Below are 21,791 nucleotides of genomic sequence, written 5' to 3'. Positions count from 1 at the left end.
CCCTACCTTAATCCTTCAGATTTCTTCTCCAGTGTTAACATAAACCTCTCTCAGACATCCCAGATAAATAGGTTTCCTCTTGTTAATCTCTAATAATGCTCCCTAAACTCTTACTTTACACACAAATAATTCCATGACCGCTAAGTTGTGGTCTTACCTTGTACCCTCCCACAACCCCCCCCTTCCAAAGGCAGAGGAGGCAGGGGTCTCTTCTCCTCCATCTGCCCTTGTATTCCTGGTTCTGGAAGCATTCCTGCCATAGAGTAGATGCTCAGTCAGTACCTGTTCTGAAAAATAATGCCTTAAGCTTGATGAGACTTTTGCACCCTTTCCATCACTCACCTGCTGACACAGGCACACAGACATTAACACAGGGCAAAGCCTTTTTTGTTTTGTCCCCTGCTGGGCGCTGATGCCTAGACAGTGGCTGTTCCACAGTGGGCTCTCAGTGCCAGTTTGTTGATTGACTTAACAATCTTGAGGTTTCTCATATGCAATAGGAAATAAAAAGGTTCCACCTCCCAGGTGAGTGTGAAGAATGCTCACCCACACCCAGGACCCATGGGGATGGGGTCCTGCCCTCACCGAGACCTCAGCCTGGGGGCTGCATTCCCTTCCCATGCTCAGTGGAGGGACTTCTGTCTTCTCTGAGCCAATAGTCTAGGAGAGGGGACAGCCCAGTCTGCTGGTGATGGCAGTGGGGCCGCCATCCCCATCTCCGGAAGTTTACTCTGTGCCAGGCCGGGTGGGTGCTGTTTGCATACCTGTACCTTCACATTTAAAAATTGCCTTTGCCATTTTTACATGAGAAAACGGAGGCACAGAGGGGCTGGGGGCTGGCTCTGCCCTCCCAGCTCCCCCTTCTCTCCGGGTGGTGGTCTCAGGTGGGTGCTGTACCCCCTCTTCCCTTTCCCCTGGCGCACAGGCTTCCCGGCCAGCTCGAGGAGGCCGCGTCCTCCAGCTCCTCTGGGCTTGGCTAAAGCTATTTCTGACCCCCAAGTGCCCGACTCCCCGCCAAGCGACTCCCCGCGGCGGGCAGCGAGGTATTTATTTGTTTCCCGGCTTCTCGCGTCCCTTCCCCGGGAGGGGGGGTGGGGGCGACGTTGGGGGCTGCACGCGCGCCCCGGGTCCCGGCGGGCGCGGGCGCAGGGAGGGCGCGGGCCCCGCGGCCCCAGCCCCCGACGTCGCGGGCCGCGGGGAGGGGCGCACGTGGGGGTGGGCGGGCCGTGGGGGGGCGGCGGCGCCACCTTAAGGCCGCTCTGCCCGCGGCTCCCGGCCGAGCCCCGCCGGAGGGAGGCGGCTCCGCGCGGGGCCCGCCGCCCGCCCGCGCCGCCGAGCCCCGGCCGCTGCTCGCGCGACCTTCCGCGCCGCGCCCCCCGCCCGCGCCCCGGCTCGGAGGAGGGGACCCCGGTGCCCCGGCCCGGTCCCCGCCACCCGGCGCGCGCGCGCACTGGGGGGGCGGGGACTCCCGGGGCCCCCACCCCACGCCCCAATCTTTCTTTGGGTAGCCCCCTTCTCGCCAATCTCGCCCCCCAACACACCCCGCCGCCGCCTCGCCCCCCCACCGCAGCCTCGGCTCCCCCCATATTGTCAAGCTTCCTTGGCGAGGGGTCTCCCCGGATTGGCAGAATGTACCCCCAGGGAAGGCACCCGGTGAGTGGGGTCCCGGCTGCTGGGGAGGGTCCCCGGGCGCCCGGGCGCTCAGACCCTGACATGCCCGCCAGACCCCGCTCCAGTCCGGCCAGCCCTTCAAGTTCTCGATCTTGGAGATCTGCGACCGCATCAAAGAGGAATTCCAGTTTCTTCAGGCTCAGTACCACAGGTGAGGGGGGGCTGGGGCGCCCCTCCCCCAGGAGGACCCGGGAGTTCACCTGCGAGCCCCGGGAGGGGGGCGGGGCCCGCGGGGGGCCAGGGTTGGGGGTCGGCGGGGGCGTGGCCTCCGGGGTGCGGGAGGAGGAACCACGGAGGACCCCTGCACCCCCAAACCCTGGAATCACTGTTGAGGTGTCTGCGCCGGGACGTTTGGAGCCTGGGAAGGGATGGGGAGGGGCTGGGACTGGGAAGCCAAACCCTCACTTTGGGAACGGCCCCAATGGGGGGTCCGTGGATCTCCCGCTGGGGGGTTAGGACAGGTGGAATCCCCTACCTGTGTCCTTCCCAGCCTCAAGCTGGAATGTGAGAAGTTGGCCAGCGAGAAGACCGAAATGCAGCGACATTATGTCATGGTGAGGAGGGCTGCGGGCGGGCGGGAGGGAGGGCCTGGGGGGAGTGAAAACAACCCGGTGACTGAGGACTCACCAGTGACCCTCAGGGGTAAGTCCCTGCCCCCCTCTGGGCTTCCTTTTCCCTCTCTGTGAACTGGCCTGGAGGGAGCCCCAGGTGGTCTCTCCTCTTCAGAACAATGACGCAGGCTGACCCTGTCCCCATGGACATCCCCGAGGGGCCAGGGGCTTCGGGTGCCACCTAACTGCCCCACCTCTTTGGAGAGAATAGAGGGGGCCCTGCTTTCTCCTTTGGGCTCCCTCTCCGGGGGTGGAGGGCTCTGGGTTCTGCTGTGATCTCCCCCCTCCCACCCCCCTGCCCCCCGGGACTCCAGGAAGACCCAGCCGCACCCAGTGCAGGCTGGGCACTGGGCACTCGGCATGCAGACCTCCCTGGCGCCTTTTCCTTTGCAGTACTATGAGATGTCCTACGGACTCAACATTGAGATGCATAAGCAGGTGACTTGTGCTGGGAGTAGGGGTGCTGGGTAGGGCGGGCTGGGGTCTGGAGGCGCAGGGTGGGGTGGGGTAGTGTAGGCCATCTGGGGCAAAGCAGGGAACAGGTGTCTTATCTCGAATCTCTGGGGCCAGGAAGGTGGGTTTTAGCCTCATGAAAGGAAAACAGTTCTGAAATCGGACTTTTTCCAACAGGATGCGAGTGGTGGGCGGGGGCCAGGCTTCCCCAAACAGGTCAAGGTGGTTGTGGAGGTGACCTGGGTGAGGGTAGCTTTGGAGGTCCCTTTCAGTCCGGAGTCTGACGTTTGAGGGTCTGAGGTGGACCCCAGGGTCTGTTGCTGCTCTGAAGGTTCTGAGGAACCTTCAGATTGACTGACGTTCCCAGGGTTGGAGACTCCTAAGTTTCTGGAAGTGATCCCCAGGGACTAAGATAGGCCCAGAGGTTCTGGAATGGACCCCAGTTGTCCAAGATTAATCCTGAGGCTGATTTCAGGGTTCTCAGATGGTTTCCTAAGGGGATAAGTGGAACCCTAAGATTCTGAGGTTAAGGGAATCTTACATTTTCTTTATCGGAAGAATAGTCAGCGGTGGAGCCTCATTGGGGGGGGGGGTTCCTGGTGGGTGGAGAGAAGAGGAGGGTAGCCTGGGAGCATGGGGACCCTTTGCCGTGGTGTGTCTTTCTGGTTTGATGTGGGCTGTGCTGGTTCTGGTATGGGCAGAAGGAGGCTTGTCTGCCTGGAGTATGGTGTGTCCCATGGGTGCACAAGATACACCTGCTCACGGGGTGGGAGGCACGGAGTAGGATTCGGGGTGCCCGAGCCGGGTCTGCCCTTCTGGTTGAAACACAAACCGCGCGGGAAGTAGCACACAGCACGCCCGTAATTCAGCACAGCGCACTTACAGCCAAGCCACCCCCAGTCCTTGCCCCACCCCACGGCTTCCCCTCTGTTCAGCCTCTGAGAGACCCCCCCCTGATCCAGACCCTGACCCAGAGCCCCGCAGAGCCACACTTCGTACTCCACTGCTGACGCCCCCTGCACAGGTTGGTGCTCAGCTTTGCCAAGGCTGCGGCCTGCCGCTCAGTTCTGTGGGACCTGCCTGCCCGGGGTGAGCCTGCATTCCACGGGTTCAGGGCTCACCCCAGTCTCCACTCTGAAATCCTGGTCACCCATTATAGATTTGGGTTCCTAGCAACCCCTCTTCAAGTTCAATAATTTGCTAAAACAGCTCACAAAACCCAGGGAAACACTTCCCTTGCTGGGGTCTGTTTATCATGCAGCATGTAACTTGGGGACATCCAGAGGCAGAGACCAAAGACACAGGGGCCAAGGTGTGGGATGGGGGTCCCTGGGGTGCACCTCCCAGCAGTTCCACATATTTGCCCAGCGGGAAGCGCTCCTGACCCTGCAGTTAGGGGGCTCTATGGAGGGCTCCTCAAGTGGCAGGTTGATTTGGTCATTCGCCCCTCAGCCTGCAGCCCTCACCTCTCCCTGGAGGTGGAGGTCTGGGAAAGGGGTGGAAAGTTCTATCCTTCTATAAGCTCAGGTTTGCTATAAGGGGCTTACTATGAATAAGCAAGACTCTCCTCCCCACTGCTCAGAAGTCCTAGGGGTTTTAGGGGTTCTATGCCAGGAATTTTAGGCAAAGACAAAATATTTTTATTTTTGGATCTGTACCCGGCAACAGACCCCAACAGGGGCTGTCTCTGTGGAGACGTGGCCTAGCCAGGGCTGGAAGCCGGAGCTCCCGCTGAGGCCCCCTGGTTCAGTGTCAGAGTATCCCAGTTTGAGTGGGTCATTGTGCAGCTGCTTCCTGGGAAGCTGCTGGAGGTCGCCTGCCTGGGGCCGGCCAGGGCTGGCGTGTCTCACTCTGTCCCTAAGCCTGTGCCTTAGGGGCTTCATTTCCCTCCTTGCACCTGTGGGTGACAGCTCCCCAGCCTACACTTTTGCAAAGTTTAGCTATGCCCGGGAGAGCCAGGCCTCGGGGGGCCTGGCTTGAGCGCCTTCTCCCTGTGCCTCCTGGTAGGCCGAGATTGTGAAGCGCCTCAGCGGGATCTGCGCCCAAATCATCCCCTTCCTGACACAGGAGGTGAGTGGACCGGAGCGGCGTGGGAGGGGAGTCAGAGGGAAACTGAAGGAGGTGGGTATGGTTGGATGTCTCAGGCACTGGTTTTTGTGGGTAGCTGGGGGCCTGGGCATAGACTGGGGTAGGGGCTTCAGGGATGGAGAGTGGGGTGTGTTGAGGGTTAGGAGTGGAGGCTTCAGGCCCTCCAGGGAGACTGCTGGGATCCCAATCCTGGCTGTGTGGCCTTGGGCAAGTTGCTTGCCCTCTCTGTGCCTTTGTCATGAAGTTTAAACTAGTTTATACTTAAATATGCTGAGAAGGATGCTGGGTGCTTACTAAGCACCCAATAAAAGTTCACCTTTACAGGATGCTCAGTGAAATAAGCCAGACACAAACGGACACTGTGTGGCTCCACTTATAGAGGAACCTGGAATAGTCAGACCCCTGGCACCACAGAGTAGCGTGGCGGGAGTGGCACTCCCGCTGCAAGAGCCCAGAAGCCACGCGTGGCTTCTTTATTCAACAGTACAGAGAAAATTTTATTAGAGACAGTTCTACAGCCCTGAGCACCGAGCACACCACAGCCACTCATCGTAGGTGAGGCTTAAGATGGGGAGGGAGCCAGGTGCAAGTGGACAGACGGGATGAACCCATAAAATGCACTTGACCTTAAACAACAGGGTTTGAATCGGGCAGGTCCACTTAGACATGGATTTTTTTCAGTAAATGCAGCCAACCCTCCACCCATGGTTCTGCCCTCACAGATGCAGCCAGTGGGTCGGCTTGTTGAATCTGTAGGTGCGGAACTTGTGGAAGTGGGAGCAGGGGGCTGCTTTGAGGGACTGAAGTATGCATGGATTTTGGTATCGGAGGAGGGTCCCTGAAGCCAATCCCCAAGGAACCACTGGTTAAGTTCTGGGGGAGTGAAAACCTCCGTGTGGATTTTCAACTCCTTCGGGGTTCGCGCCCCTGTGTTGTTTAAGGGTCAACTGTAGTTCAAATGGCAGATTCAGGCAGGTTTATGAAGGCAGCCTTAGGCAGTAAAGTGGAGAAAAACAAAGGAATGACTGTGTGAGGGGGGCGGGAAGGAGGGTGTTACCTTTCGCTAAGTGCTGGGGGCTTCTAGGAGCTGCCAGTTTCTAATTTCTGGCCTGAGTGGTTGGTACCTGGGTGCTGGCTTACTACTGGTTAGCGGTTCTTTACTGGGGGTGATCCTGGCCAGTAGACATCTGGCCATGTCTGGGGATATCTGTGGTTTCCTACTGGTGGGGGCCAAGGATGCTGCTCACCACCCTCTCCCCAGTGCCCATGGGGCCCCCACAGAAAGTGACTTGGCCTCAATGTCAGCAGTGCCAGGGAGGGGGGGGGCTCTGATTTCTAATGATTAGGGTTTGTTTTTTTTTAAAGATTTATTTATGCATACAAGAACGGGGTGTTGACCAAAGGCTCAGGGGGTGAGAGGACTCACTGGAGACAGAGCGGGGAGCAGAACAGGCAGACGGACTGAAATCCACTGCTGAGGGGAGCAGCGGGGAGACAGGAGGGGTCTGCCGCACCATGTGGGTAGCTCCCTGGCCGGGGATGGAACTCATGCCACAGTGGCTGCGGACAGCTTCGTAGTGCTGAGACTTAACCCCTTGTGCCGCCAGGGAGGCCCAAGATGACTAGTTTTAACTGTACTTATATGCTGTTTCTTTTTCTATGTGCTTGTTTCATGATCTAAGAAGGGAGAGGGAGAGAAAGAAAAGAGAAATAGCAAGAGCCAGGGTGAGGAGGAGGGTGGGAGAGGAAAAGCAGAAGGCAGTGTCTGGGCAGACGGGGGCCGGGGGGAGCTTCCCTGAGAGCCCCCTTCTCTGTACCCCTCCGCTCCCCAGCATCAGCAGCAGGTGCTGCAGGCCGTAGAACGAGCCAAGCAGGTGACCGTAGGGGAGCTGAACAGCCTTATCGGGGTGAGTCCCCCCAGCCTCTACCTCTCGGTGGGGGGTCTGGTCTCTCCCTGCAATCCCTGGCGCGCAGCGGGTGCTATGGCTGGGTTCTGGGTGGGCAGCTGACCTAGACTCTGGGCCCCCCCCAGGCATTCCCTTTTGTCTGAACCCTGCCCCTCCTCTTGCTGGGTGCCCACCCCCTCCCCACCTCCACCTCCACCGCCCCACCCCACCCCTGCTCTGGCCCAACTCTCCTCCTCTCCAGCAGCAGCAGCTCCAGCCCCTGTCCCACCATGCCCCCACTGTGCCCCTCACCCCTCGCCCCGCCGGGCTGGTGGGTGGCAGCGCCACGGGGCTGCTGGCCCTGTCCGGAGCGCTGGCCGCTCATGCTCAGCTGGCCGCCGCCACCAAGGAGGACCGGGCTGGTGTGGAGGCCGAGGGGGCCAGAGGTGAGTGGGCCTGAGAGGGGTCTGGTGGAGGGGGTGGGCATAGGGGTGGCAGCTTTCCTCCCGGCTAGTGCCAACTTGGGCAGTCACCGGAAGGGGCCGGGCAAGGGTGCTGAAAGAGGGCGGTGCAGAGCTGGGAGCGGGCTTGTGGGCCATGGAAGGCTGTGCCCCCCACACCGTGACAACGCATCCCTCGTTCTTCCTCCTGCTCGCTCTTCCTCACTCCCGACCGCCAGTGGAGAGGGCCCAGAGCAGGGTAAGTTGCGGGGTGTCTGGGGACTTGCCCTCTGATGTGCCTGCTATTTGCTTTGTGTTCAACTGCGGCTGAAGCTGTTTATTCTGAGCTGATAGGAGCCCCAGGAAGAGCCCCACACCCCGCTTTCCCACTGTCACCTCGAGCCTTTTTGTGCAGGCGATGACCGTAGGCTAGAACTTCATGTATTTAATTTTCAATTTTGCGCTATTTTGGCAACTAATAAATGAATGGACGTGTGTTCTCCTGTCCGCCGTTCCGTCCCTTCATCCAGACACCCTGCGCTTGCTGTCTCTACTGTCTGCGAGCACTCGGCCCCGTAGAGATACGTGTGAGCCCGCTATGTCATTTTTAAAAGTGATTAAAATTATTGTAGAGGTGGCAAAGAAATGTATATGGAGGCTCCCAGGGCAGCCCTCGCTCGCCCTCCATGGTAACATGTTGTGTCACTGAAATGCAGTGTCAGGCCCAGGCAGCAGACATGGGTGCAGCTTCGAGCTCACTCAGACTTCACAGTTCCCTCCCACTCGTGTGTGTGTGTGTCCCGTGGTTCTCTGCAGCCTGGTGACATGCTTAGCCATGTCTCGTTGGGTCCATTTCAAGGGCTCAACAGGCTCAGGTGGCCAGTGGGTACCTTTGGCTAGATCTTCACTAGTCTGTGCTGGAAAACAAACCAGCAAGTAACTAGACAGTGAGACAAACAGAATCAAACAGTACAAAAGGTACTGAACAAAGGAAAAAAGTCTCTTCTGTGACCCCAGAGCCTCATCCAGTGCAAACATGGTGGTTTCTGGGCATCCTTTTGCAAAGCTTTGGTGCCTCTGCAGTGTAGCTATGTGTGTCTTGCGCATGAGCAGAGGGGCAGTGACACGGGTCCTAGTACGGCCACGTCTTGGGTACCTGCAAGTGCAGGTGGTGGTGCCGTGTCCTGCGCTGCGCTCATTTAGCATGTGTTGGAAAGATCCATTTCACCTGGATGATTCTGCCCCCACATGGCAATGTCTGGGGACACCTGTGGTTGTTAGAACTGGAGGTGCTCTCTGCCAGGAATGCTGCTGACACCCTACAGTGCCCAGCTCCCCAGAGAATGCTGGTCCCAACGATAGCAGTGCTGAGGGGAGAGATCTGGTGTATATATATTTAGTGGGCTATTGCTAAGGGGGGCTAACCGTAGCACTCACTGTGTTCCAGGCAGTTTCAAGCTAAGCTTTCCATGGCTATTACCTTGTCCCTTCCCAGCAACCTCAGGAGGCAGGTACCCATGTTGCAGATGAAGACAGTGAGGCACAGAGAGGTCAAGTGACTTCTCATTCACACAGTCAATGAGAAGCCAAGCTGGGTTTTGCTGCTCGTGTTTTTCCCTTCGGTGATAGATCGGGACATTTTCTGTGTCGTCTCTTTTTAAATGGCCACATGGCTTTCCATTCTGTGGCTGTGCATACTTTAATTCCCACTGCTACCACCGTGCTGGTTGTGGCATTGAATCCTCCTGTGTGTATCTGCATCTCTACCAGCTACTCTCCAGGCTAGATCTCCTATCCGGCTGCTAAATTGGGCTGCCAGAAAGGATATCAACTGAAGAGAAGTCTCACAATCATAATGCTCAGACGTCACTGTGTGGGCAGCTCCCGTGTGTGGCCGGGACACTGAGGCTTCCGTGGGCAGCTGGCGCTAGGGGTGTCTCGGTGCCAGCTCACCCAGCCTCTGCCCGGCCTTGCCTGGGGGTCCCTGTTGCCTGCTGTCCAGGGCAATGCCATTGGCATCTGGTGCTCTGAGTTCCCACTAGTCAGTTCCCACCTTGGCTCCCGCCTCAGCACAGCCCTGCCTTCCCATACCCCCAGGTTCCCCACCGGTACGGTGCGAGTAACCATAGCTCCTGAGAAGTTGGCGGTGAGTCAAGAATTTAGCATCTAGTCAGCCCTTTGGAAGGCCCCGTTTTCCAGGTGGAAGCTTGAGGCACAGATCCTAATAACATCTGCGGGGACTGTCTTGGCTAGGCCAGGACAGGCTGGGGGCCCCGGCCCTGACCGTTTCTCTCACCTGGCCCCTGTCTCTGCAGAGCGCGTCCCCTTCGCCCCCCGAGAGTGTGGTGGAAGAGGAGCGGCTGAGCGGCCCTGGGGGCAGTGGGAAGCAGAGAGCTGAGGATAAGGAACTGTCTGGACCGTATGTAAGTTGGGGGGCTGCGGGTGGACGGGTGGGTGAGTAAGAGGGACGAGCAGAGGTGGGCTGGAGGGCTGGGCCAGGGCCACACAGCAGACTTGGGCCCCGAGCTCCTCCACTCGCCTCCACCCGCCACCCCCTGAGCCCTGAGCACATAGGCTGCCGTCACCCCAGAATCCCAATCAAACCCCAAGACCTACGGGTGAATGTTCCCGAAGAGATGTAGGGGGGATGGCTAGGGTGACCGCGCCCCATCTCTCCCCAGGAAAGCGATGAAGACAAGAGTGATTACAACCTGGTGGTAGACGAGGTGAGTCGGGGTCTCCATCTTCCTGGCTCTGGCCCCGGGGACTCTGCCTGGGAACTAGGAGGACCAAGGACAAGTGGCAACTTTTCTGGAGTGAGAGTCTAGGGTGGAGTGTCTGGGTCCCTGGGATGGGGATGGTGCAGGGCCAAGGGGAGCAGGGATCCTGGACTCCTCAGGCCCACTGCCTCTCTGTAGCACAGTTGGGGAAACTGAGGCCTAAAGAACACTAGAGATGGGCAGCAGAAGTGGCTTCAAGCCCTGGCACACTGTGACACCCCTTCCCTGGCCTCATCTTTCCCCATGTTTAATGGTGGGAGAACCAGTCCCTCATGTGTGCTTATGGAATATGGCCTTTTATGAACCCATTTTACAGACGAGTAAGCTGAGGCACAGGAAGTTTCATAATCCTCCCACAGTGGTTGTAGGTGCTTAATCTGGAAGTTGGAGTAGGGCTTGGGAGGGGGATAGACAGGGGTTCTCCTTCCTCTCCCTCTTCACTCCTCAACCTCACCACCTCAAACCTAGGACCAACCCTCAGAGCCCCCAAGTCCAGCCACCACCCCATGTGGAAAGGCACCCATCTGCATCCCCACCCGTCGGGACCTTGTGGATAGTCCGGCCTCCTTGGCCTCCAGCCTGGGCTCACCACTCCCCAGAACCAAGGAGCTCGTCCTGGTAAGAATAGGGGCAGCCTTGAAACTCACTCTTTTTACCCTGGGGGCCTGGACACAGATATTACCCGTTAGATGTGGAGTGAAGATACATTGGCTAAGCTGGTGTAATAGATAATGTTGCAGATTCAATGCCTTCCTAATTTTTTTTGCCACCTTCCTAAAAATCACCTTTACCTTATTCAGGTAATTTTTCCCAAGCTGACTCATTCTTTTGCACTTGAATAACTATTAAAAGGCAGGCTGGTAAATTAACTTTGGAAATACATATTAAAAGGCAACTTACCACCTTATATGGAAACCATCTCCTGTGATAAATAGGGACACTCATGGAAATTAACGAGCGAAACTATAGAACTGACAACTCACCGCTGGACTCCGGCTCTGGAAGGGTTAAGGCCATTCCTGCCCGAAGACTTTGCTCCTGAAAGGGAAGGGGACTGAAATCAGAGCAACTTCCCTGCATCTCCAGATGTTGAGCCAGGCGTAGGGACCACCCAAGAGGAGCCCCCCACCCCCACCCCCAGGGGCACCTCCATCCCCTTTTCAGAGTCTCCCCAGCCTCCTGCCCTGCACTCATCTGGGGGGACTAGGCTGTGGTATGGCTGTTTCTAGGTCTCCCCTCCCTGCAGGTTGCTATGGCAACTGCCTGAGGTTGGGGCTCACACTATAGCCCGGGTGGGGCGTAGGGCAGCACTGTTCTAATGAAGAAGCCCCCATAAGACCTCCCTGCCCCCATACTGTCTTGGGGTGCCAGTGTGCTGTCATAACACGAGTGACAGTGGCGGAAAGCAGGGGTGCCACCCACACAAGATGAGGATGTGAAGCCTCTGGAAAGTCAAGGTAGTTATGGCAGAGAGCTGAGACAGCAGAGTGTGCCCTGACATGGAGGTGCCTTCTGTTGTCCTCCACTGCCCCCCCAGGGGGTATCCCCTTCCCAGGGGAACAAGGTGGAGTCTGCCAGTCCTAGTGCTGTTCCTTCATCTGGGAGCACCGGGTGGACTCCTGCTTCACGAGTCCATCCCAGAGCTTCTCATTGCTTGCCCTGAAGGATCTGACAGGCCCTGACTGTCTCCGTCACCTCCTTTTGGGAGCCCCCCTGCACAGGGTGTGCCCTGGCCTGTGTGCCTGCCTGGCAACACCCTCCACCCCAGGTCTCCAGCTATGTCTGCACAGCATGCCTTTTCATGTGTGTGCAGAGTTCTTGGAAACGACATGTGTGGTTCACTTTGGCAGGCGCTGTGCAGCGGCTGCATGCCCATTCCTGCTCAGGACACTCACGTGTGCCCCAGGCCCGAGGGGTCAGCTGTGGGGCCCATCCCTCTGGTGCACACCTGAAACTGCAGGGGTGTGCTACTGCCACGCACCTCCCGTGCGCCCCAGCTACCTCCCCCGTGTGGGCTCCCATTCTGTTTCTTTTTTAAGATTTATTTTTATTTTTATTTATGCATACAAGAGCTGGGGTGCAGGTCAGAGGTGTGGGGGTGGGGTGAGAGGATTAACCAGAGACAGAGTGGGGAGCAGAACAGGCGGATCCACTGAAATCCACTGCTGAGGGGAGCAGCGGGGAGACAGGAGAGGTCTGCTGCGCCATGTGGGTAGCTCCCTGGCCGGCTGGGGATCGAACTCATGCTGCAGTGGTTGGCTATAGCTTCATAGCCCTGAGACTTAACACCATGTGCCACCTGGGAGGCCCCTCCCTTTCTGTTTCTGACTGAATCCTTGGGCCACAAGGTGCCAGGGGTCTTGCTACGCTCAGCCCCGCCCTTTCTCTGCAGAACGATATTCCCGCCAGCACTCCTGCCTCCAAGTCCTGTGACTCCTCCCCACCCCAGGACGCGTCCACCCCCGGGCCCAGCTCGACCAGCCATCTCCGCCAGCTTACTGCCAAACCAGCACCTTCCACCGACAGTATCGGTGAGCACCCACTGGTGCCTGCAAGGCAAATGTGTCTCTAGGGATTCTAGAAAATGGCATGGGGGTGTGGGAGGAGCTGGTTTGGACTCCAGCCCTGGCGTTGCCCTTTTCATGATTCTGAGCTAGATGCTGCCTCACTGTGCTCTCAGCGTCCCTGTTGTCTTGGCCTGGGGGTGGGGGACTGAGGCCCAGGGAGGGGAAGTGACTCACTAGGGGCTTCAGCCTAGCGCGTTAGATGGGTAAGCTTTGGCGTTAGACAGGCTTGGGTTTGAGGCCAGCCTTGGACACTTGCAGCTGTGTGACCTTGGGCAAGTGACCCAACCTCTCTGAGCCTCACTTTCCCCATCAGTTATGTGGGGAGCACAGTGCTCTTCTTTTCTCCCTTAGGGCTGGGCCCTCTGTTGGTTCTGGGTCCGCACAAAGAAACCAGCCCCTGAAACTTGCCCTGAGGAACTCCCACATAGTGGGGAAGAAAAACCACATCCGCCCATTTGCACTCCTTTGCGATCTGAGCTTGGGTAGAGAGAGAGACCCAAGATAGGCAAGGTTGGCGCCCAGGGGAGGCTCAAGGATGGTCCTGAGATGTTGTCGGACATTGGTCGAGGTTTTGAAGAATGAGCAGGAGTTCAGCAGCTGAAGAAGTAAAGAACTGACAGATGCCAGGTCAGGCAGGACAGCGCGAGGGACATTTGAGAATGTCTAGAGAAATGACAGGGAGGGGTGGTGCTGGGCCAGGGCGTCGGGACCTTGGCCTGGATGACACCCAGAGGGAGGCAGGGTCTGGGTCCAAGGTGTCTGAAGACCTGTCTTTATCTCTTCTCCCTCAGCCCTGAGGAGCCCCCTGACCCTGTCCAGTCCCTTCACCACATCTTTCAGCCTTGGGTCCCACAGCAGCACCCTTAATGGGGACCTCTCTGTGCCCAGCTCCTATGTTAGCCTCCACCTGTCCCCGCAGGTCGGCGGCTCTGTGGTGTACGGACGCTCTCCCATGGTGAGTCCTCAGGGTGGGGGGCAACGGGATATCCCCAGGGCCTAGGGGCTGGGGGGCAGGGAAAGAAACCAGGCGCACAAGGAGACAAGGGAATGGGGGAAGGAACGGGAGTCCTGGACTCGGCAAGTGTGTGTAGGAGGAGGATCTGAGGGTCTCAGTAGCCCACAAGCCGAATACAGAGGAGCCCCCGACTGGAGAAAGGAGCTGTGATTATGCTGCGCTCAAAGGAGCAGAGAGCCGCGGCCGTAGGAGCTGCGTCCCATGCCGCTTCCTGGCGGATGGGGCCTGGTTGCTGACCCTTGTTCTGAAGGGACTATGACAGTTTCGGTAGATTGCAGAGAGAGGGCCAGCCCATGGCATTAGGAATGGAGAGAGGACCGAAGTGAAACCCCGCGAGGAGTTGAAGGAATGAGGAGTGAGATTCCTGAGCTGGGGTGGAGGGAGAGGACAGTACAAATGGTTGACGGACTGAGCCATCCCGAATTCATCAAGATGCTTCCGGAGGGAATGAAATGTCGCCATTGTAGTCTCTCAGACCTGGGGCTGGGTGGGCACTTTTGAGGGATGCTGTAGAAAAGAGTCAGCAAATGTTTTCTGTAAAGGGCCAGACTGTAAATACTGTTGGCTTTGCAGACCCACCAGTCTCTGTCACAACCACTCACCCCTGCCTTTTTTAGCTCAGAAGCACCATGTAAATCAACGAATGTGCCCGTGTGCCAATAAAACTTTATACAAAACAAGCAGGGGGGCCCATAGTTCACCAGCCCCTGCGCTGTGCACTGTATGGAAGACTTCAGGACCCTTCCAACTCTGGGGTTCCAGAATTCCCTCAAGTTCCCTCCCTTCTTCCATCTCTAATATGGGCAGAAGAGGAGGCAGCTTTGCTTTCCTGGGGGCAGAGCTGATGAACAGATTGGGAGGAGGGGCTCTTATGAACAGAAGGATGTGGCTGGAGGGTGTAGGAGGGGCAGATGTGGCTCTGAGTCACCCATCTTGGGCTCACCCTTCGGCATTTTGGCAGATGGCATTTGAGTCCCACCCACACCTCCGCGGATCATCCATGGCCTCCTCCCTGCCCTCCATCCCTGGGGGAAAGCCGTGAGTACGGGCTTGCGTCAGGGACGCTGCTCCACACCCTCTGGGGTGGCTCCATCCCAGACAACACCTGGCCCCAAGTCTCCCTAGAACTTTCTGCCACGATAGGAATGTTCAAGACCCGGCGCTACCCAATTTGATTGCCACCAGCCTCGCGTGCCTCGTGAGCACCTGCATGTGGGCAGCGCAGCCGCAACTGAACCTTCACGTTTATTTAAGTGGCCACACCTGGCCGCCGGGTACTGGTTTCGTAGTGTCTCCGGAACTCGGGGCGTTTTCCTGAATCCTGCAGTAGACTTGTGTTGAGGCTCACTGATACCCCGCTTCCTTTCTATCTGATACTGTCACCTTTGAGCACAGGGGCGCGTGTCCTAACAGCACTGGGGGCCCGAGGGCGGGGAAGGCACCTAACCGCCCTGTGTTGGTGTCCGGTGGTTACCTTAAGGGGGGCCCGGCTCCCCCCTCCAGGGCGTTCCCTCTGGAGCGTCAGGTCATGCCGCATCTCCTGCCCAGGGCCTACTCCTTCCACGTGTCTGCGGACGGGCAGATGCAGCCGGTGCCCTTCCCGTCGGACGCGCTGGTGGGCGCGGGCATCCCCCGGCACGCGCGGCAGCTGCACACGCTGGCGCACGGAGAGGTGGTCTGCGCCGTCACCATCAGCGGCTCCACGCAGCACGTGTACACGGGCGGCAAGGGCTGCGTGAAGGTGTGGGACGTGGGCCAGCCCGGCGCCAAGACCCCCGTGGCCCAGCTGGACTGCCTGGTGAGGGGCGGCTGCGGCCCAGCGGGGCGGGGCTTGTTGGCCAAACAGGGGCGGGGCTTGCCGTCCCGCGCTGGTGGGGCTGGTGGGCACCCGCGCGGGGCTGCCTTGAACTCCGGAGGCCAGAGGTGTACTCCCGGGACCAGAGGGACAGGGCTCCTGGACGCAAGGCCGGGATGTCCAACCTCACTCTTTTCTTCCCTCCCCGCCCCAGAACCGGGACAACTACATCCGTTCCTGCAAACTGCTGCCAGATGGCCGCAGTCTGATCGTGGGTGGGGAGGCCAGCACCTTGTCCATTTGGGACTTGGCGGCCCCCACCCCCCGCATCAAGGCCGAGCTGACCTCCTCGGCCCCTGCCTGCTATGCCCTGGCGGTCAGCCCGGACGCCAAGGTCTGCTTTTCCTGCTGCAGTGATGGCAATATCGTGGTCTGGGACCTGCAGAACCAGACCATGGTCAGGTGGGTGGCGGGTGCCCTGTGACCTGGGGCAGGTGTCTCTGCCCGCCCTGTGCGCAGGGGGGCTGGTGGAGTGGCCTGGCAGGATGCTGGAGCAGAACCCACTCCAGGAGGGACGCCTGGGCCCTTCTCCCTGCAGGCAGTTCCAGGGCCACACAGATGGGGCCAGCTGCATCGATATCTCCGATTATGGCACCCGCCTCTGGACGGGGGGCCTGGACAACACGGTGCGCTGCTGGGACCTGCGGGAGGGCCGCCAGCTGCAGCAGCACGACTTCAGCTCCCAGGTGCCGTCAGGCGGGAGGGAGGGGGGCGGGAGTCCTCCCCTCCTCTCCCCAGAGGCCCCCACTTCCAGAGATAGGGCAGAGCTAAATGCCTGCTGTCCATGTCAGTCTTTCCTGTCCCTCAGACAAAGCCACAGGCCTTCTCCTTTAATTTTCCGAAGACAGACGTGGAGACAAAGGAGCAGATGATTATTAAGCTGTGGGGTGCTGAGACCCCTCTGATCTTCCTCTTGTAGGCGCTTGCCAAGCCATCCCCCCTTTTCTTTGTCTTCCTATATAGCTGGATTTTCCTCCCTGGCTTTAACCTCTTGACCTTACTGAGAACTCCTGGACCCCCAACTCATGAAGGGAGAGCCGCTGGCCTGGGGGGGGGACAAGAAGGTTGATACAGGAGCTGGGCCGAGATAGGGTACTGCGGGGGTCCAGGCTGAGCACGGGGAGGAGGGGCTGGGCAGAATCCGACTCAGAGCGAGACCAGGGGCAGGTCTTCAGGTACCGTCCCCGCTGCCTCGGGTCCACCAGGTCCTCCGTGCTCCGGGCTCACACGAGGCATGCCTGTGACACCTCCAGACCCCCCTACTTGTTATTGTCCCTTCTGGCCAATTTGTCTTTCCCTTCTTCCCTCCAGTTGGTAACCTGTTACCCATCTCCAGCACCTGTGCGATTTGGCCCTTTTCTTGAAGCCTGTAGGCAGCTATCTCCGAACATTCTGTTCTACCTTCTCTTCCCGTTAGCTGGATAGGGAGTTCAGGTGTGCAGGTGGAAACAGTTGTTTATCCCCCACCCCTGAGACTTTGGTGGGGTGTATACATATCTGGGGATTCCCAGGGTGAGTATCCCCCACCCCACCAGGCCCTGATCTTTACATACTTGTGTATAGCCAGGAAGAATTTTGGAAACCTTCTAGTCTTCTCTCTGTTGTAAATTTGTGATTCTTTCCACACGTCTCATTTTTCATAAAGAATTGGTAAGGGTTAGGGTGGAACAGGACCTTAGTCCTCTCTGTGCCTTCACCGCGGTGGGCGCAGACGACAAGTCCACAGGTCCTTTCCAGTCAAAGTGAGAGGTGTTGGCAAGTGGGGGAGTTCCAGGCAGGGAGCCGGAAGGCCTGGTCTTCCAGACTTGTTTGTGACCTTGAGCTAGTGGTGGCCTCAGCTTCCCTCCTGCCATCTGCTCAAGGGGAGCCACTGTCCTCACCCGGCTTCACCCTTTCCCGCCCGCCCTCCCAGAGCTGTTGTGCTGTTGAGCGGATAATGGATGTGAGGCCCCGGGGTTCCATGTAATTCTGATTAATATTAATGATTCGACATGCAGTTGCCTGCTGTGTTCCAGGCCCTGGGCCAGCTGCCTCTCCAGTGAGCACTGCAGTGGGCAAGCTCTGGCCTCCTCCCCTCGCCTGTACCCCTAGATCTGGGCACCCCCTACCGCCCCACGAGGTTTCTGACGCCAGCTCTCGCCTCTTCAAACCCAGATTTTTTCCCTGGGCCACTGCCCCAACCAGGACTGGCTGGCTGTTGGCATGGAGAGTAGCAACGTGGAGATCTTACATGTCCGCAAGCCGGAGAAATACCAGCTGCACCTTCACGAGAGCTGCGTGCTGTCCCTCAAGTTTGCCTCCTGCGGTGTGTCTGCCTGGAGCTGGGGCGTGGGGCGGGGCTGCCAAAACACGCAAGACAGAGTGCCTGGTTCCTTTGGAAGCGTAAACAACAAATCATTTGCTAGTCTAAGTATATCCCGAATAATGCACGGGATAGACTGACACAGAAAAGCAGCTACAGCAAGTTCTCAACATTTTCATGAGGTTTCAGGAAAGCGCAGTTTTAAGCAAAATGACTTAGAATGAAAACAGATCCTAGAATAACAGTTTTATTCACCATTTGGCCTGGGTGGTTTGTTCTTATCAACAGTATAATGAAATGAGATCAAACAAAAGGACATTATTTGAGGGCCTCTAATTTGTTAGGCCAAACACATCCTGCATTTTGCATGGGACATACTGACACTAAAGATGGCTTTTTTAGTTAAAATACAGTCGTACGTTGCTTAGTGATGGGATACATTCTGAGAAAAGCATCATGAAGTGATTTTGCCTTTGTGCAAACATCATAGAGTTTAATGGTGCAAAGCTAGACGGCTCGCCCACTCACACTGGACTGGAGGGTCCTGATCAGGACCCCACCCCAACGAATCTGCAGTCCCTCATTCTCTGAAATGTCGTTAAGTGATGCCTGACTGTATACCCCAAGTCCTGCACAGGACAGGACGCACATGTACCAACAACAGGCCAGAAGAGCAACTTGGGGCACTCCTATCAAAAGGATTTGTGGTTTATCTGAAGTGCCGATGTGACAGGGTATCCTGTAATCTATGTGACCATCCTCTTCTGGGAGGCCAGATGGAGCCCCATGGGCTTTGACTGCCCCATCTGGAAAACGGGGCAAAGCATGGGGCCTCGGCGTTCTAAAAAACCCATGTCCCCCAAAGGAGGGTGGAGGTGTGGAAAGGGAGAGGCCAGACTCAGCCTGGCCCAGGGGCCTATGGCCCCCAGCCCTGAGCTTGCCTCCCCCTCAAACCCCCCCACCCCTACTGAACTCTTGCCCTCCCTCCCTCAGGGCGGTGGTTCGTGAGCACCGGAAAGGACAACCTGCTGAACGCCTGGAGGACACCGTATGGAGCCAGCATTTTCCAGGTACCTGGGGTCTGGAGTCCCCACCTGTCGGGACAGTCCATGCCCAGGGGCCCCAGGGTGCCTGTGCTGATAGTTAAACAGGGGAGCCTGGGGCCCTTGACCCCTCCTCACCATCCCACTAGCTGCTAAAGCAGTCGTCGGCAAACCTGCGCCCTCAGACCACATCTGCACGCAGCCTATTGTACTTTTAAAAATTTTTAAAAATATTTATTTATGCATACAAGAACTGGGGTACAGGCCAGAGGTGCAGGATGGTGAGAGGATTCACCAGAGTGGGGAATAGAACAGGCAGACTAATGAAATCCACTGCTGAGGGAAGCAGCGGGCGAGACAGGAGAGGTCTGCTGTGCCATGTGGGTAGCTCCCTGGCCGGGGATCGAACTCGTGCTGCAGTAGTTGCGACAGCTTCATAGTGCTGACGCTTAACCCCTTACGCCTCTAGGGAGGCCCCGATTGTTGTACTTTTTTAATGGTGGTAAAATACGTGGAGTGTAAATGTACCACGTGAGCCACTTTTAAGCGCACAGCTCAATGGAGTTAAGCATATTCACGTAGTCGTGTGCCCATCCCCACTCCATCTCCAGAACTCTTCCCACTGGCACTATCCTCATTAGACACCAGCTCTCCTCCCCCAGCCCTGGCAGGGACCCTCTCCTGTCCCTGTGGCTCCTCCGGGGTCCTCCTGGGAGTGGTCACACAGCATGTCCTTTTCTGTCTGCCTGTTGCCTGCAGCATCAGGCCCTCCAGGCCCGTCCACACTGTAGCTGTGTCAGGTTGTCTGTCCTTACCGAGGATGAATGACATCCCAGTGTGTGTGGCTGGACCACAGAGCATCTGTCCACCCGTCGAGGGGCATTTGAGTTGTTTCCACTTTGTGGCGGTGTGGTCCACGCTGCTGTAACAGCCACGCGGTTTGTCTGCGTGCTGTTATTTCTCCTGGGCAGCTAGTTCGAGATGGAATTGCTGGTAACTTTGGAGGAACTGCCAGACTGTTTTCCAAGCTTTCATTCCCACGAGCCGTAGGGTTCCACATTCCCCCATCTTCACCAACTCTTATGACCTCGTTTACTGCAGTCATTGTAGTGGGCGTGGAGTGGTTTTTACATTTTTAAAGGGTTGTAAAAAAAACAAAAGCCGACCATGTGACAAAGGCTTACGTGGCTCTGGACTCATCTGGACTTTAGGCCAAGCCTAAAAATAATGTACGATTGGACCCTTTACAGAAAAGGCTTCCTGAAGCCCTGGCATGGGTCATGGTGCTGGAAGCTTTCACCCTCTGCCCTGCTCTTTCGTTTGGATGGCTGTGTTGCCTCCCGCCTGGGCACACCCTCGCTGAGCCTCCCGGTTAAGAGGAGGCTCAGTTCCATCTTTCTTGGCAGCAAGAGAGCAGCAGTCCTGCCCTTCCCCGGAGCATTGTCGCCTCTCTGGAGGCTCCATGGTACCCTCCTTCCCGCCACTAGGAGACTCCTGGTTCCCTGCTCTGGGCCCCCCTACCTTGAGCTGGGCGCAGATGCTGGCCCCGCTTGCCTCCCCTCTTCCCTCTGAACATCGTGCGGGTGGTCAAGATCACGGTGCTCAGCTCACACCCTGTCTCTCCCCTGCCCATGCCGACAGTCCAAGGAGTCGTCCTCTGTGCTGAGCTGTGACATCTCCGGGAACAACAAGTACATCGTGACGGGCTCGGGGGACAAGAAGGCCACCGTGTATGAGGTGGTCTACTGAGACCCCTCGTCCTGAGTCCCCGGCCCACTCCTGAGGGAGGGACATCCGGGACACTGCACCCACACCCCCTGCCCCAGGCGTACCTGTGAGTGATTAATCTACTCCCCAGAGGACCCCTCTCGTCTTCCCCTGCTGGGTGTGGGGCTGGGTGGGGAGGGGCCTTTGGGGAAATACATGTATTTATCACAGCTGCCTCTCTGTCTTGGATGGGGCTGGGTTCCACTGCGGTTAACTTTTGCTGGGCACTCCCCCGATGGACGCCACTTCTGGCCGTGACGCGGGGCTGCTTTTCCCTTCTCGGGACGGTCGCATCACTTACTCTGGGTGAAACACTGGGGTGTCCGCCACAAGAAACAAGTGTGCTGGCTTGAGTTATGCCGTGTGACAAATGGCAGTTGAACACAATACGGTCTCACGTCCCTTAGCCACAGGGACACTTTCTGAGAAATGCAGAGTTAGGCGATTTTGTCTTTGTCCCGACATCACGGAGTGTAATTACCCAGGCCAGATGGCGCAGTCTGCCACACATCTGGGCTGTGAGGTGCAGTCTAGCAGGACTCCCCTTGTATTTCTGGCCCGTGGTTGACCAAAACATCATGGAGCAACACTTGACGTCCCCACCCATGCCCACAGCGCGCCAGGACCCGACCAGCACGCTCGGGCCTGGCCTCCTTGACACGTGGCTCCAGGGCAAGACATGTACAAGGGTTGGGGGATGTCGGGGAGTGGGTAGCTATTGGGGTGTAGCTGTTTCTTTGAGAGGCAGAGAAAATTCCAAAGAGCCGGGCATGATGCCTGGCCCACTGTAAGGTCCTAAGCAAATGTCACGGCCCCGGAGGAGGTGACACTGAGCCCTCAGAGAACACATACAAAGCCTCTGCGGGGAGGAGCCTGACCTGGTGCAGACCAGGAGGGGAGTGGAGTCTGCTCAGGGTCTCCAGGTGAGGTTTCAGCAGAGAAAGCCTGTGGGAATAGCAACCCGAGTTGGGAGGGGCTGCCGGGGAGGTGACATAATAGTCAGATCTGGCTTCCAGAAGCTCATGTGGGCTGCCACAAGGACCCTGACTTAGAAAGTGATGCCAGGGTGGCTGGAGACCTGGATGGAGATGACAGGGTCCCTGCTGGAAACACGCCAGGTGAGTTCCTGAGGCTCTTTATGGAAAGAGAATCCTCCAGGTTAGGGAAACTAGACCTGCCGGCACCATCAGGGGCCCTTGTGAACCTGGAAGGGTGGGGAGCAAATGGCAATTTCAGAGCCATGAGCAGAGGGAGGAGGGGAGCCAGTCACGCTGCTGTTGTGAGCTGGCTCATTCCCCCGGCACTCACAGTAG

The 21,791-nt window shown here is 57.7% G+C and overlaps 1 protein-coding gene across 2 annotated transcripts; it reads left to right on the top strand.

Annotated features, from left to right (window-relative positions):
- The first annotated feature begins 1,506 nt into the window (after positions 1-1,506).
- On the top strand, positions 1,507-21,575 carry TLE2 (TLE family member 2, transcriptional corepressor). Of its 2 annotated transcripts, none has more exons than XM_037505029.2 (20): positions 1,507-1,653; positions 1,725-1,822; positions 2,162-2,225; positions 2,676-2,720; positions 4,743-4,805; positions 6,656-6,730; positions 6,975-7,155; positions 7,389-7,408; positions 9,465-9,572; positions 9,831-9,875; positions 10,398-10,547; positions 12,322-12,460; positions 13,288-13,451; positions 14,473-14,549; positions 15,060-15,309; positions 15,521-15,768; positions 15,905-16,052; positions 17,521-17,671; positions 18,662-18,738; positions 20,353-21,575. In XM_037505029.2, the coding sequence occupies exons 1-20, from the start codon at positions 1,630-1,632 to the stop codon at positions 20,458-20,460; spliced, it is 2,235 nt and encodes a 744-aa protein (XP_037360926.1). In that variant the 5' UTR covers positions 1,507-1,629; the 3' UTR covers positions 20,461-21,575. The 2 variants fall into 2 exon arrangements, with proteins under 2 accessions (XP_037360926.1, XP_037360925.1); XM_037505028.2 differs by having other exon boundaries at positions 6,972-7,155.
- Positions 21,576-21,791: the final 216 nt, after the last annotated feature.

The sequence above is a fragment of the Talpa occidentalis genome, unplaced genomic scaffold, assembly GCF_014898055.3.
Source record: "Talpa occidentalis isolate TD23 unplaced genomic scaffold, MPIMG_talOcc4v2.1 talOcc4.12, whole genome shotgun sequence".
In the NCBI taxonomy this organism is placed as follows: Eukaryota; Metazoa; Chordata; class Mammalia; order Eulipotyphla; family Talpidae; genus Talpa; species Talpa occidentalis.
This window is presented reverse-complemented; position numbering and strand designations above follow the sequence as displayed.

Excerpts from the sequence above, each read along its gene's own strand:
- TLE2 (XM_037505028.2), top strand. The coding sequence starts at position 1,630 with ATGTACCCCCAGGGAAGGCACCCG. Across the intron at positions 2,721-4,742 it reads ACATTGAGATGCATAAGCAG|GCCGAGATTGTGAAGCGCCT; the intron begins GTGACTTGTGCT and ends GCCTCCTGGTAG. Across the intron at positions 9,876-10,397 it reads ACAACCTGGTGGTAGACGAG|GACCAACCCTCAGAGCCCCC; the intron begins GTGAGTCGGGGT and ends CCTCAAACCTAG.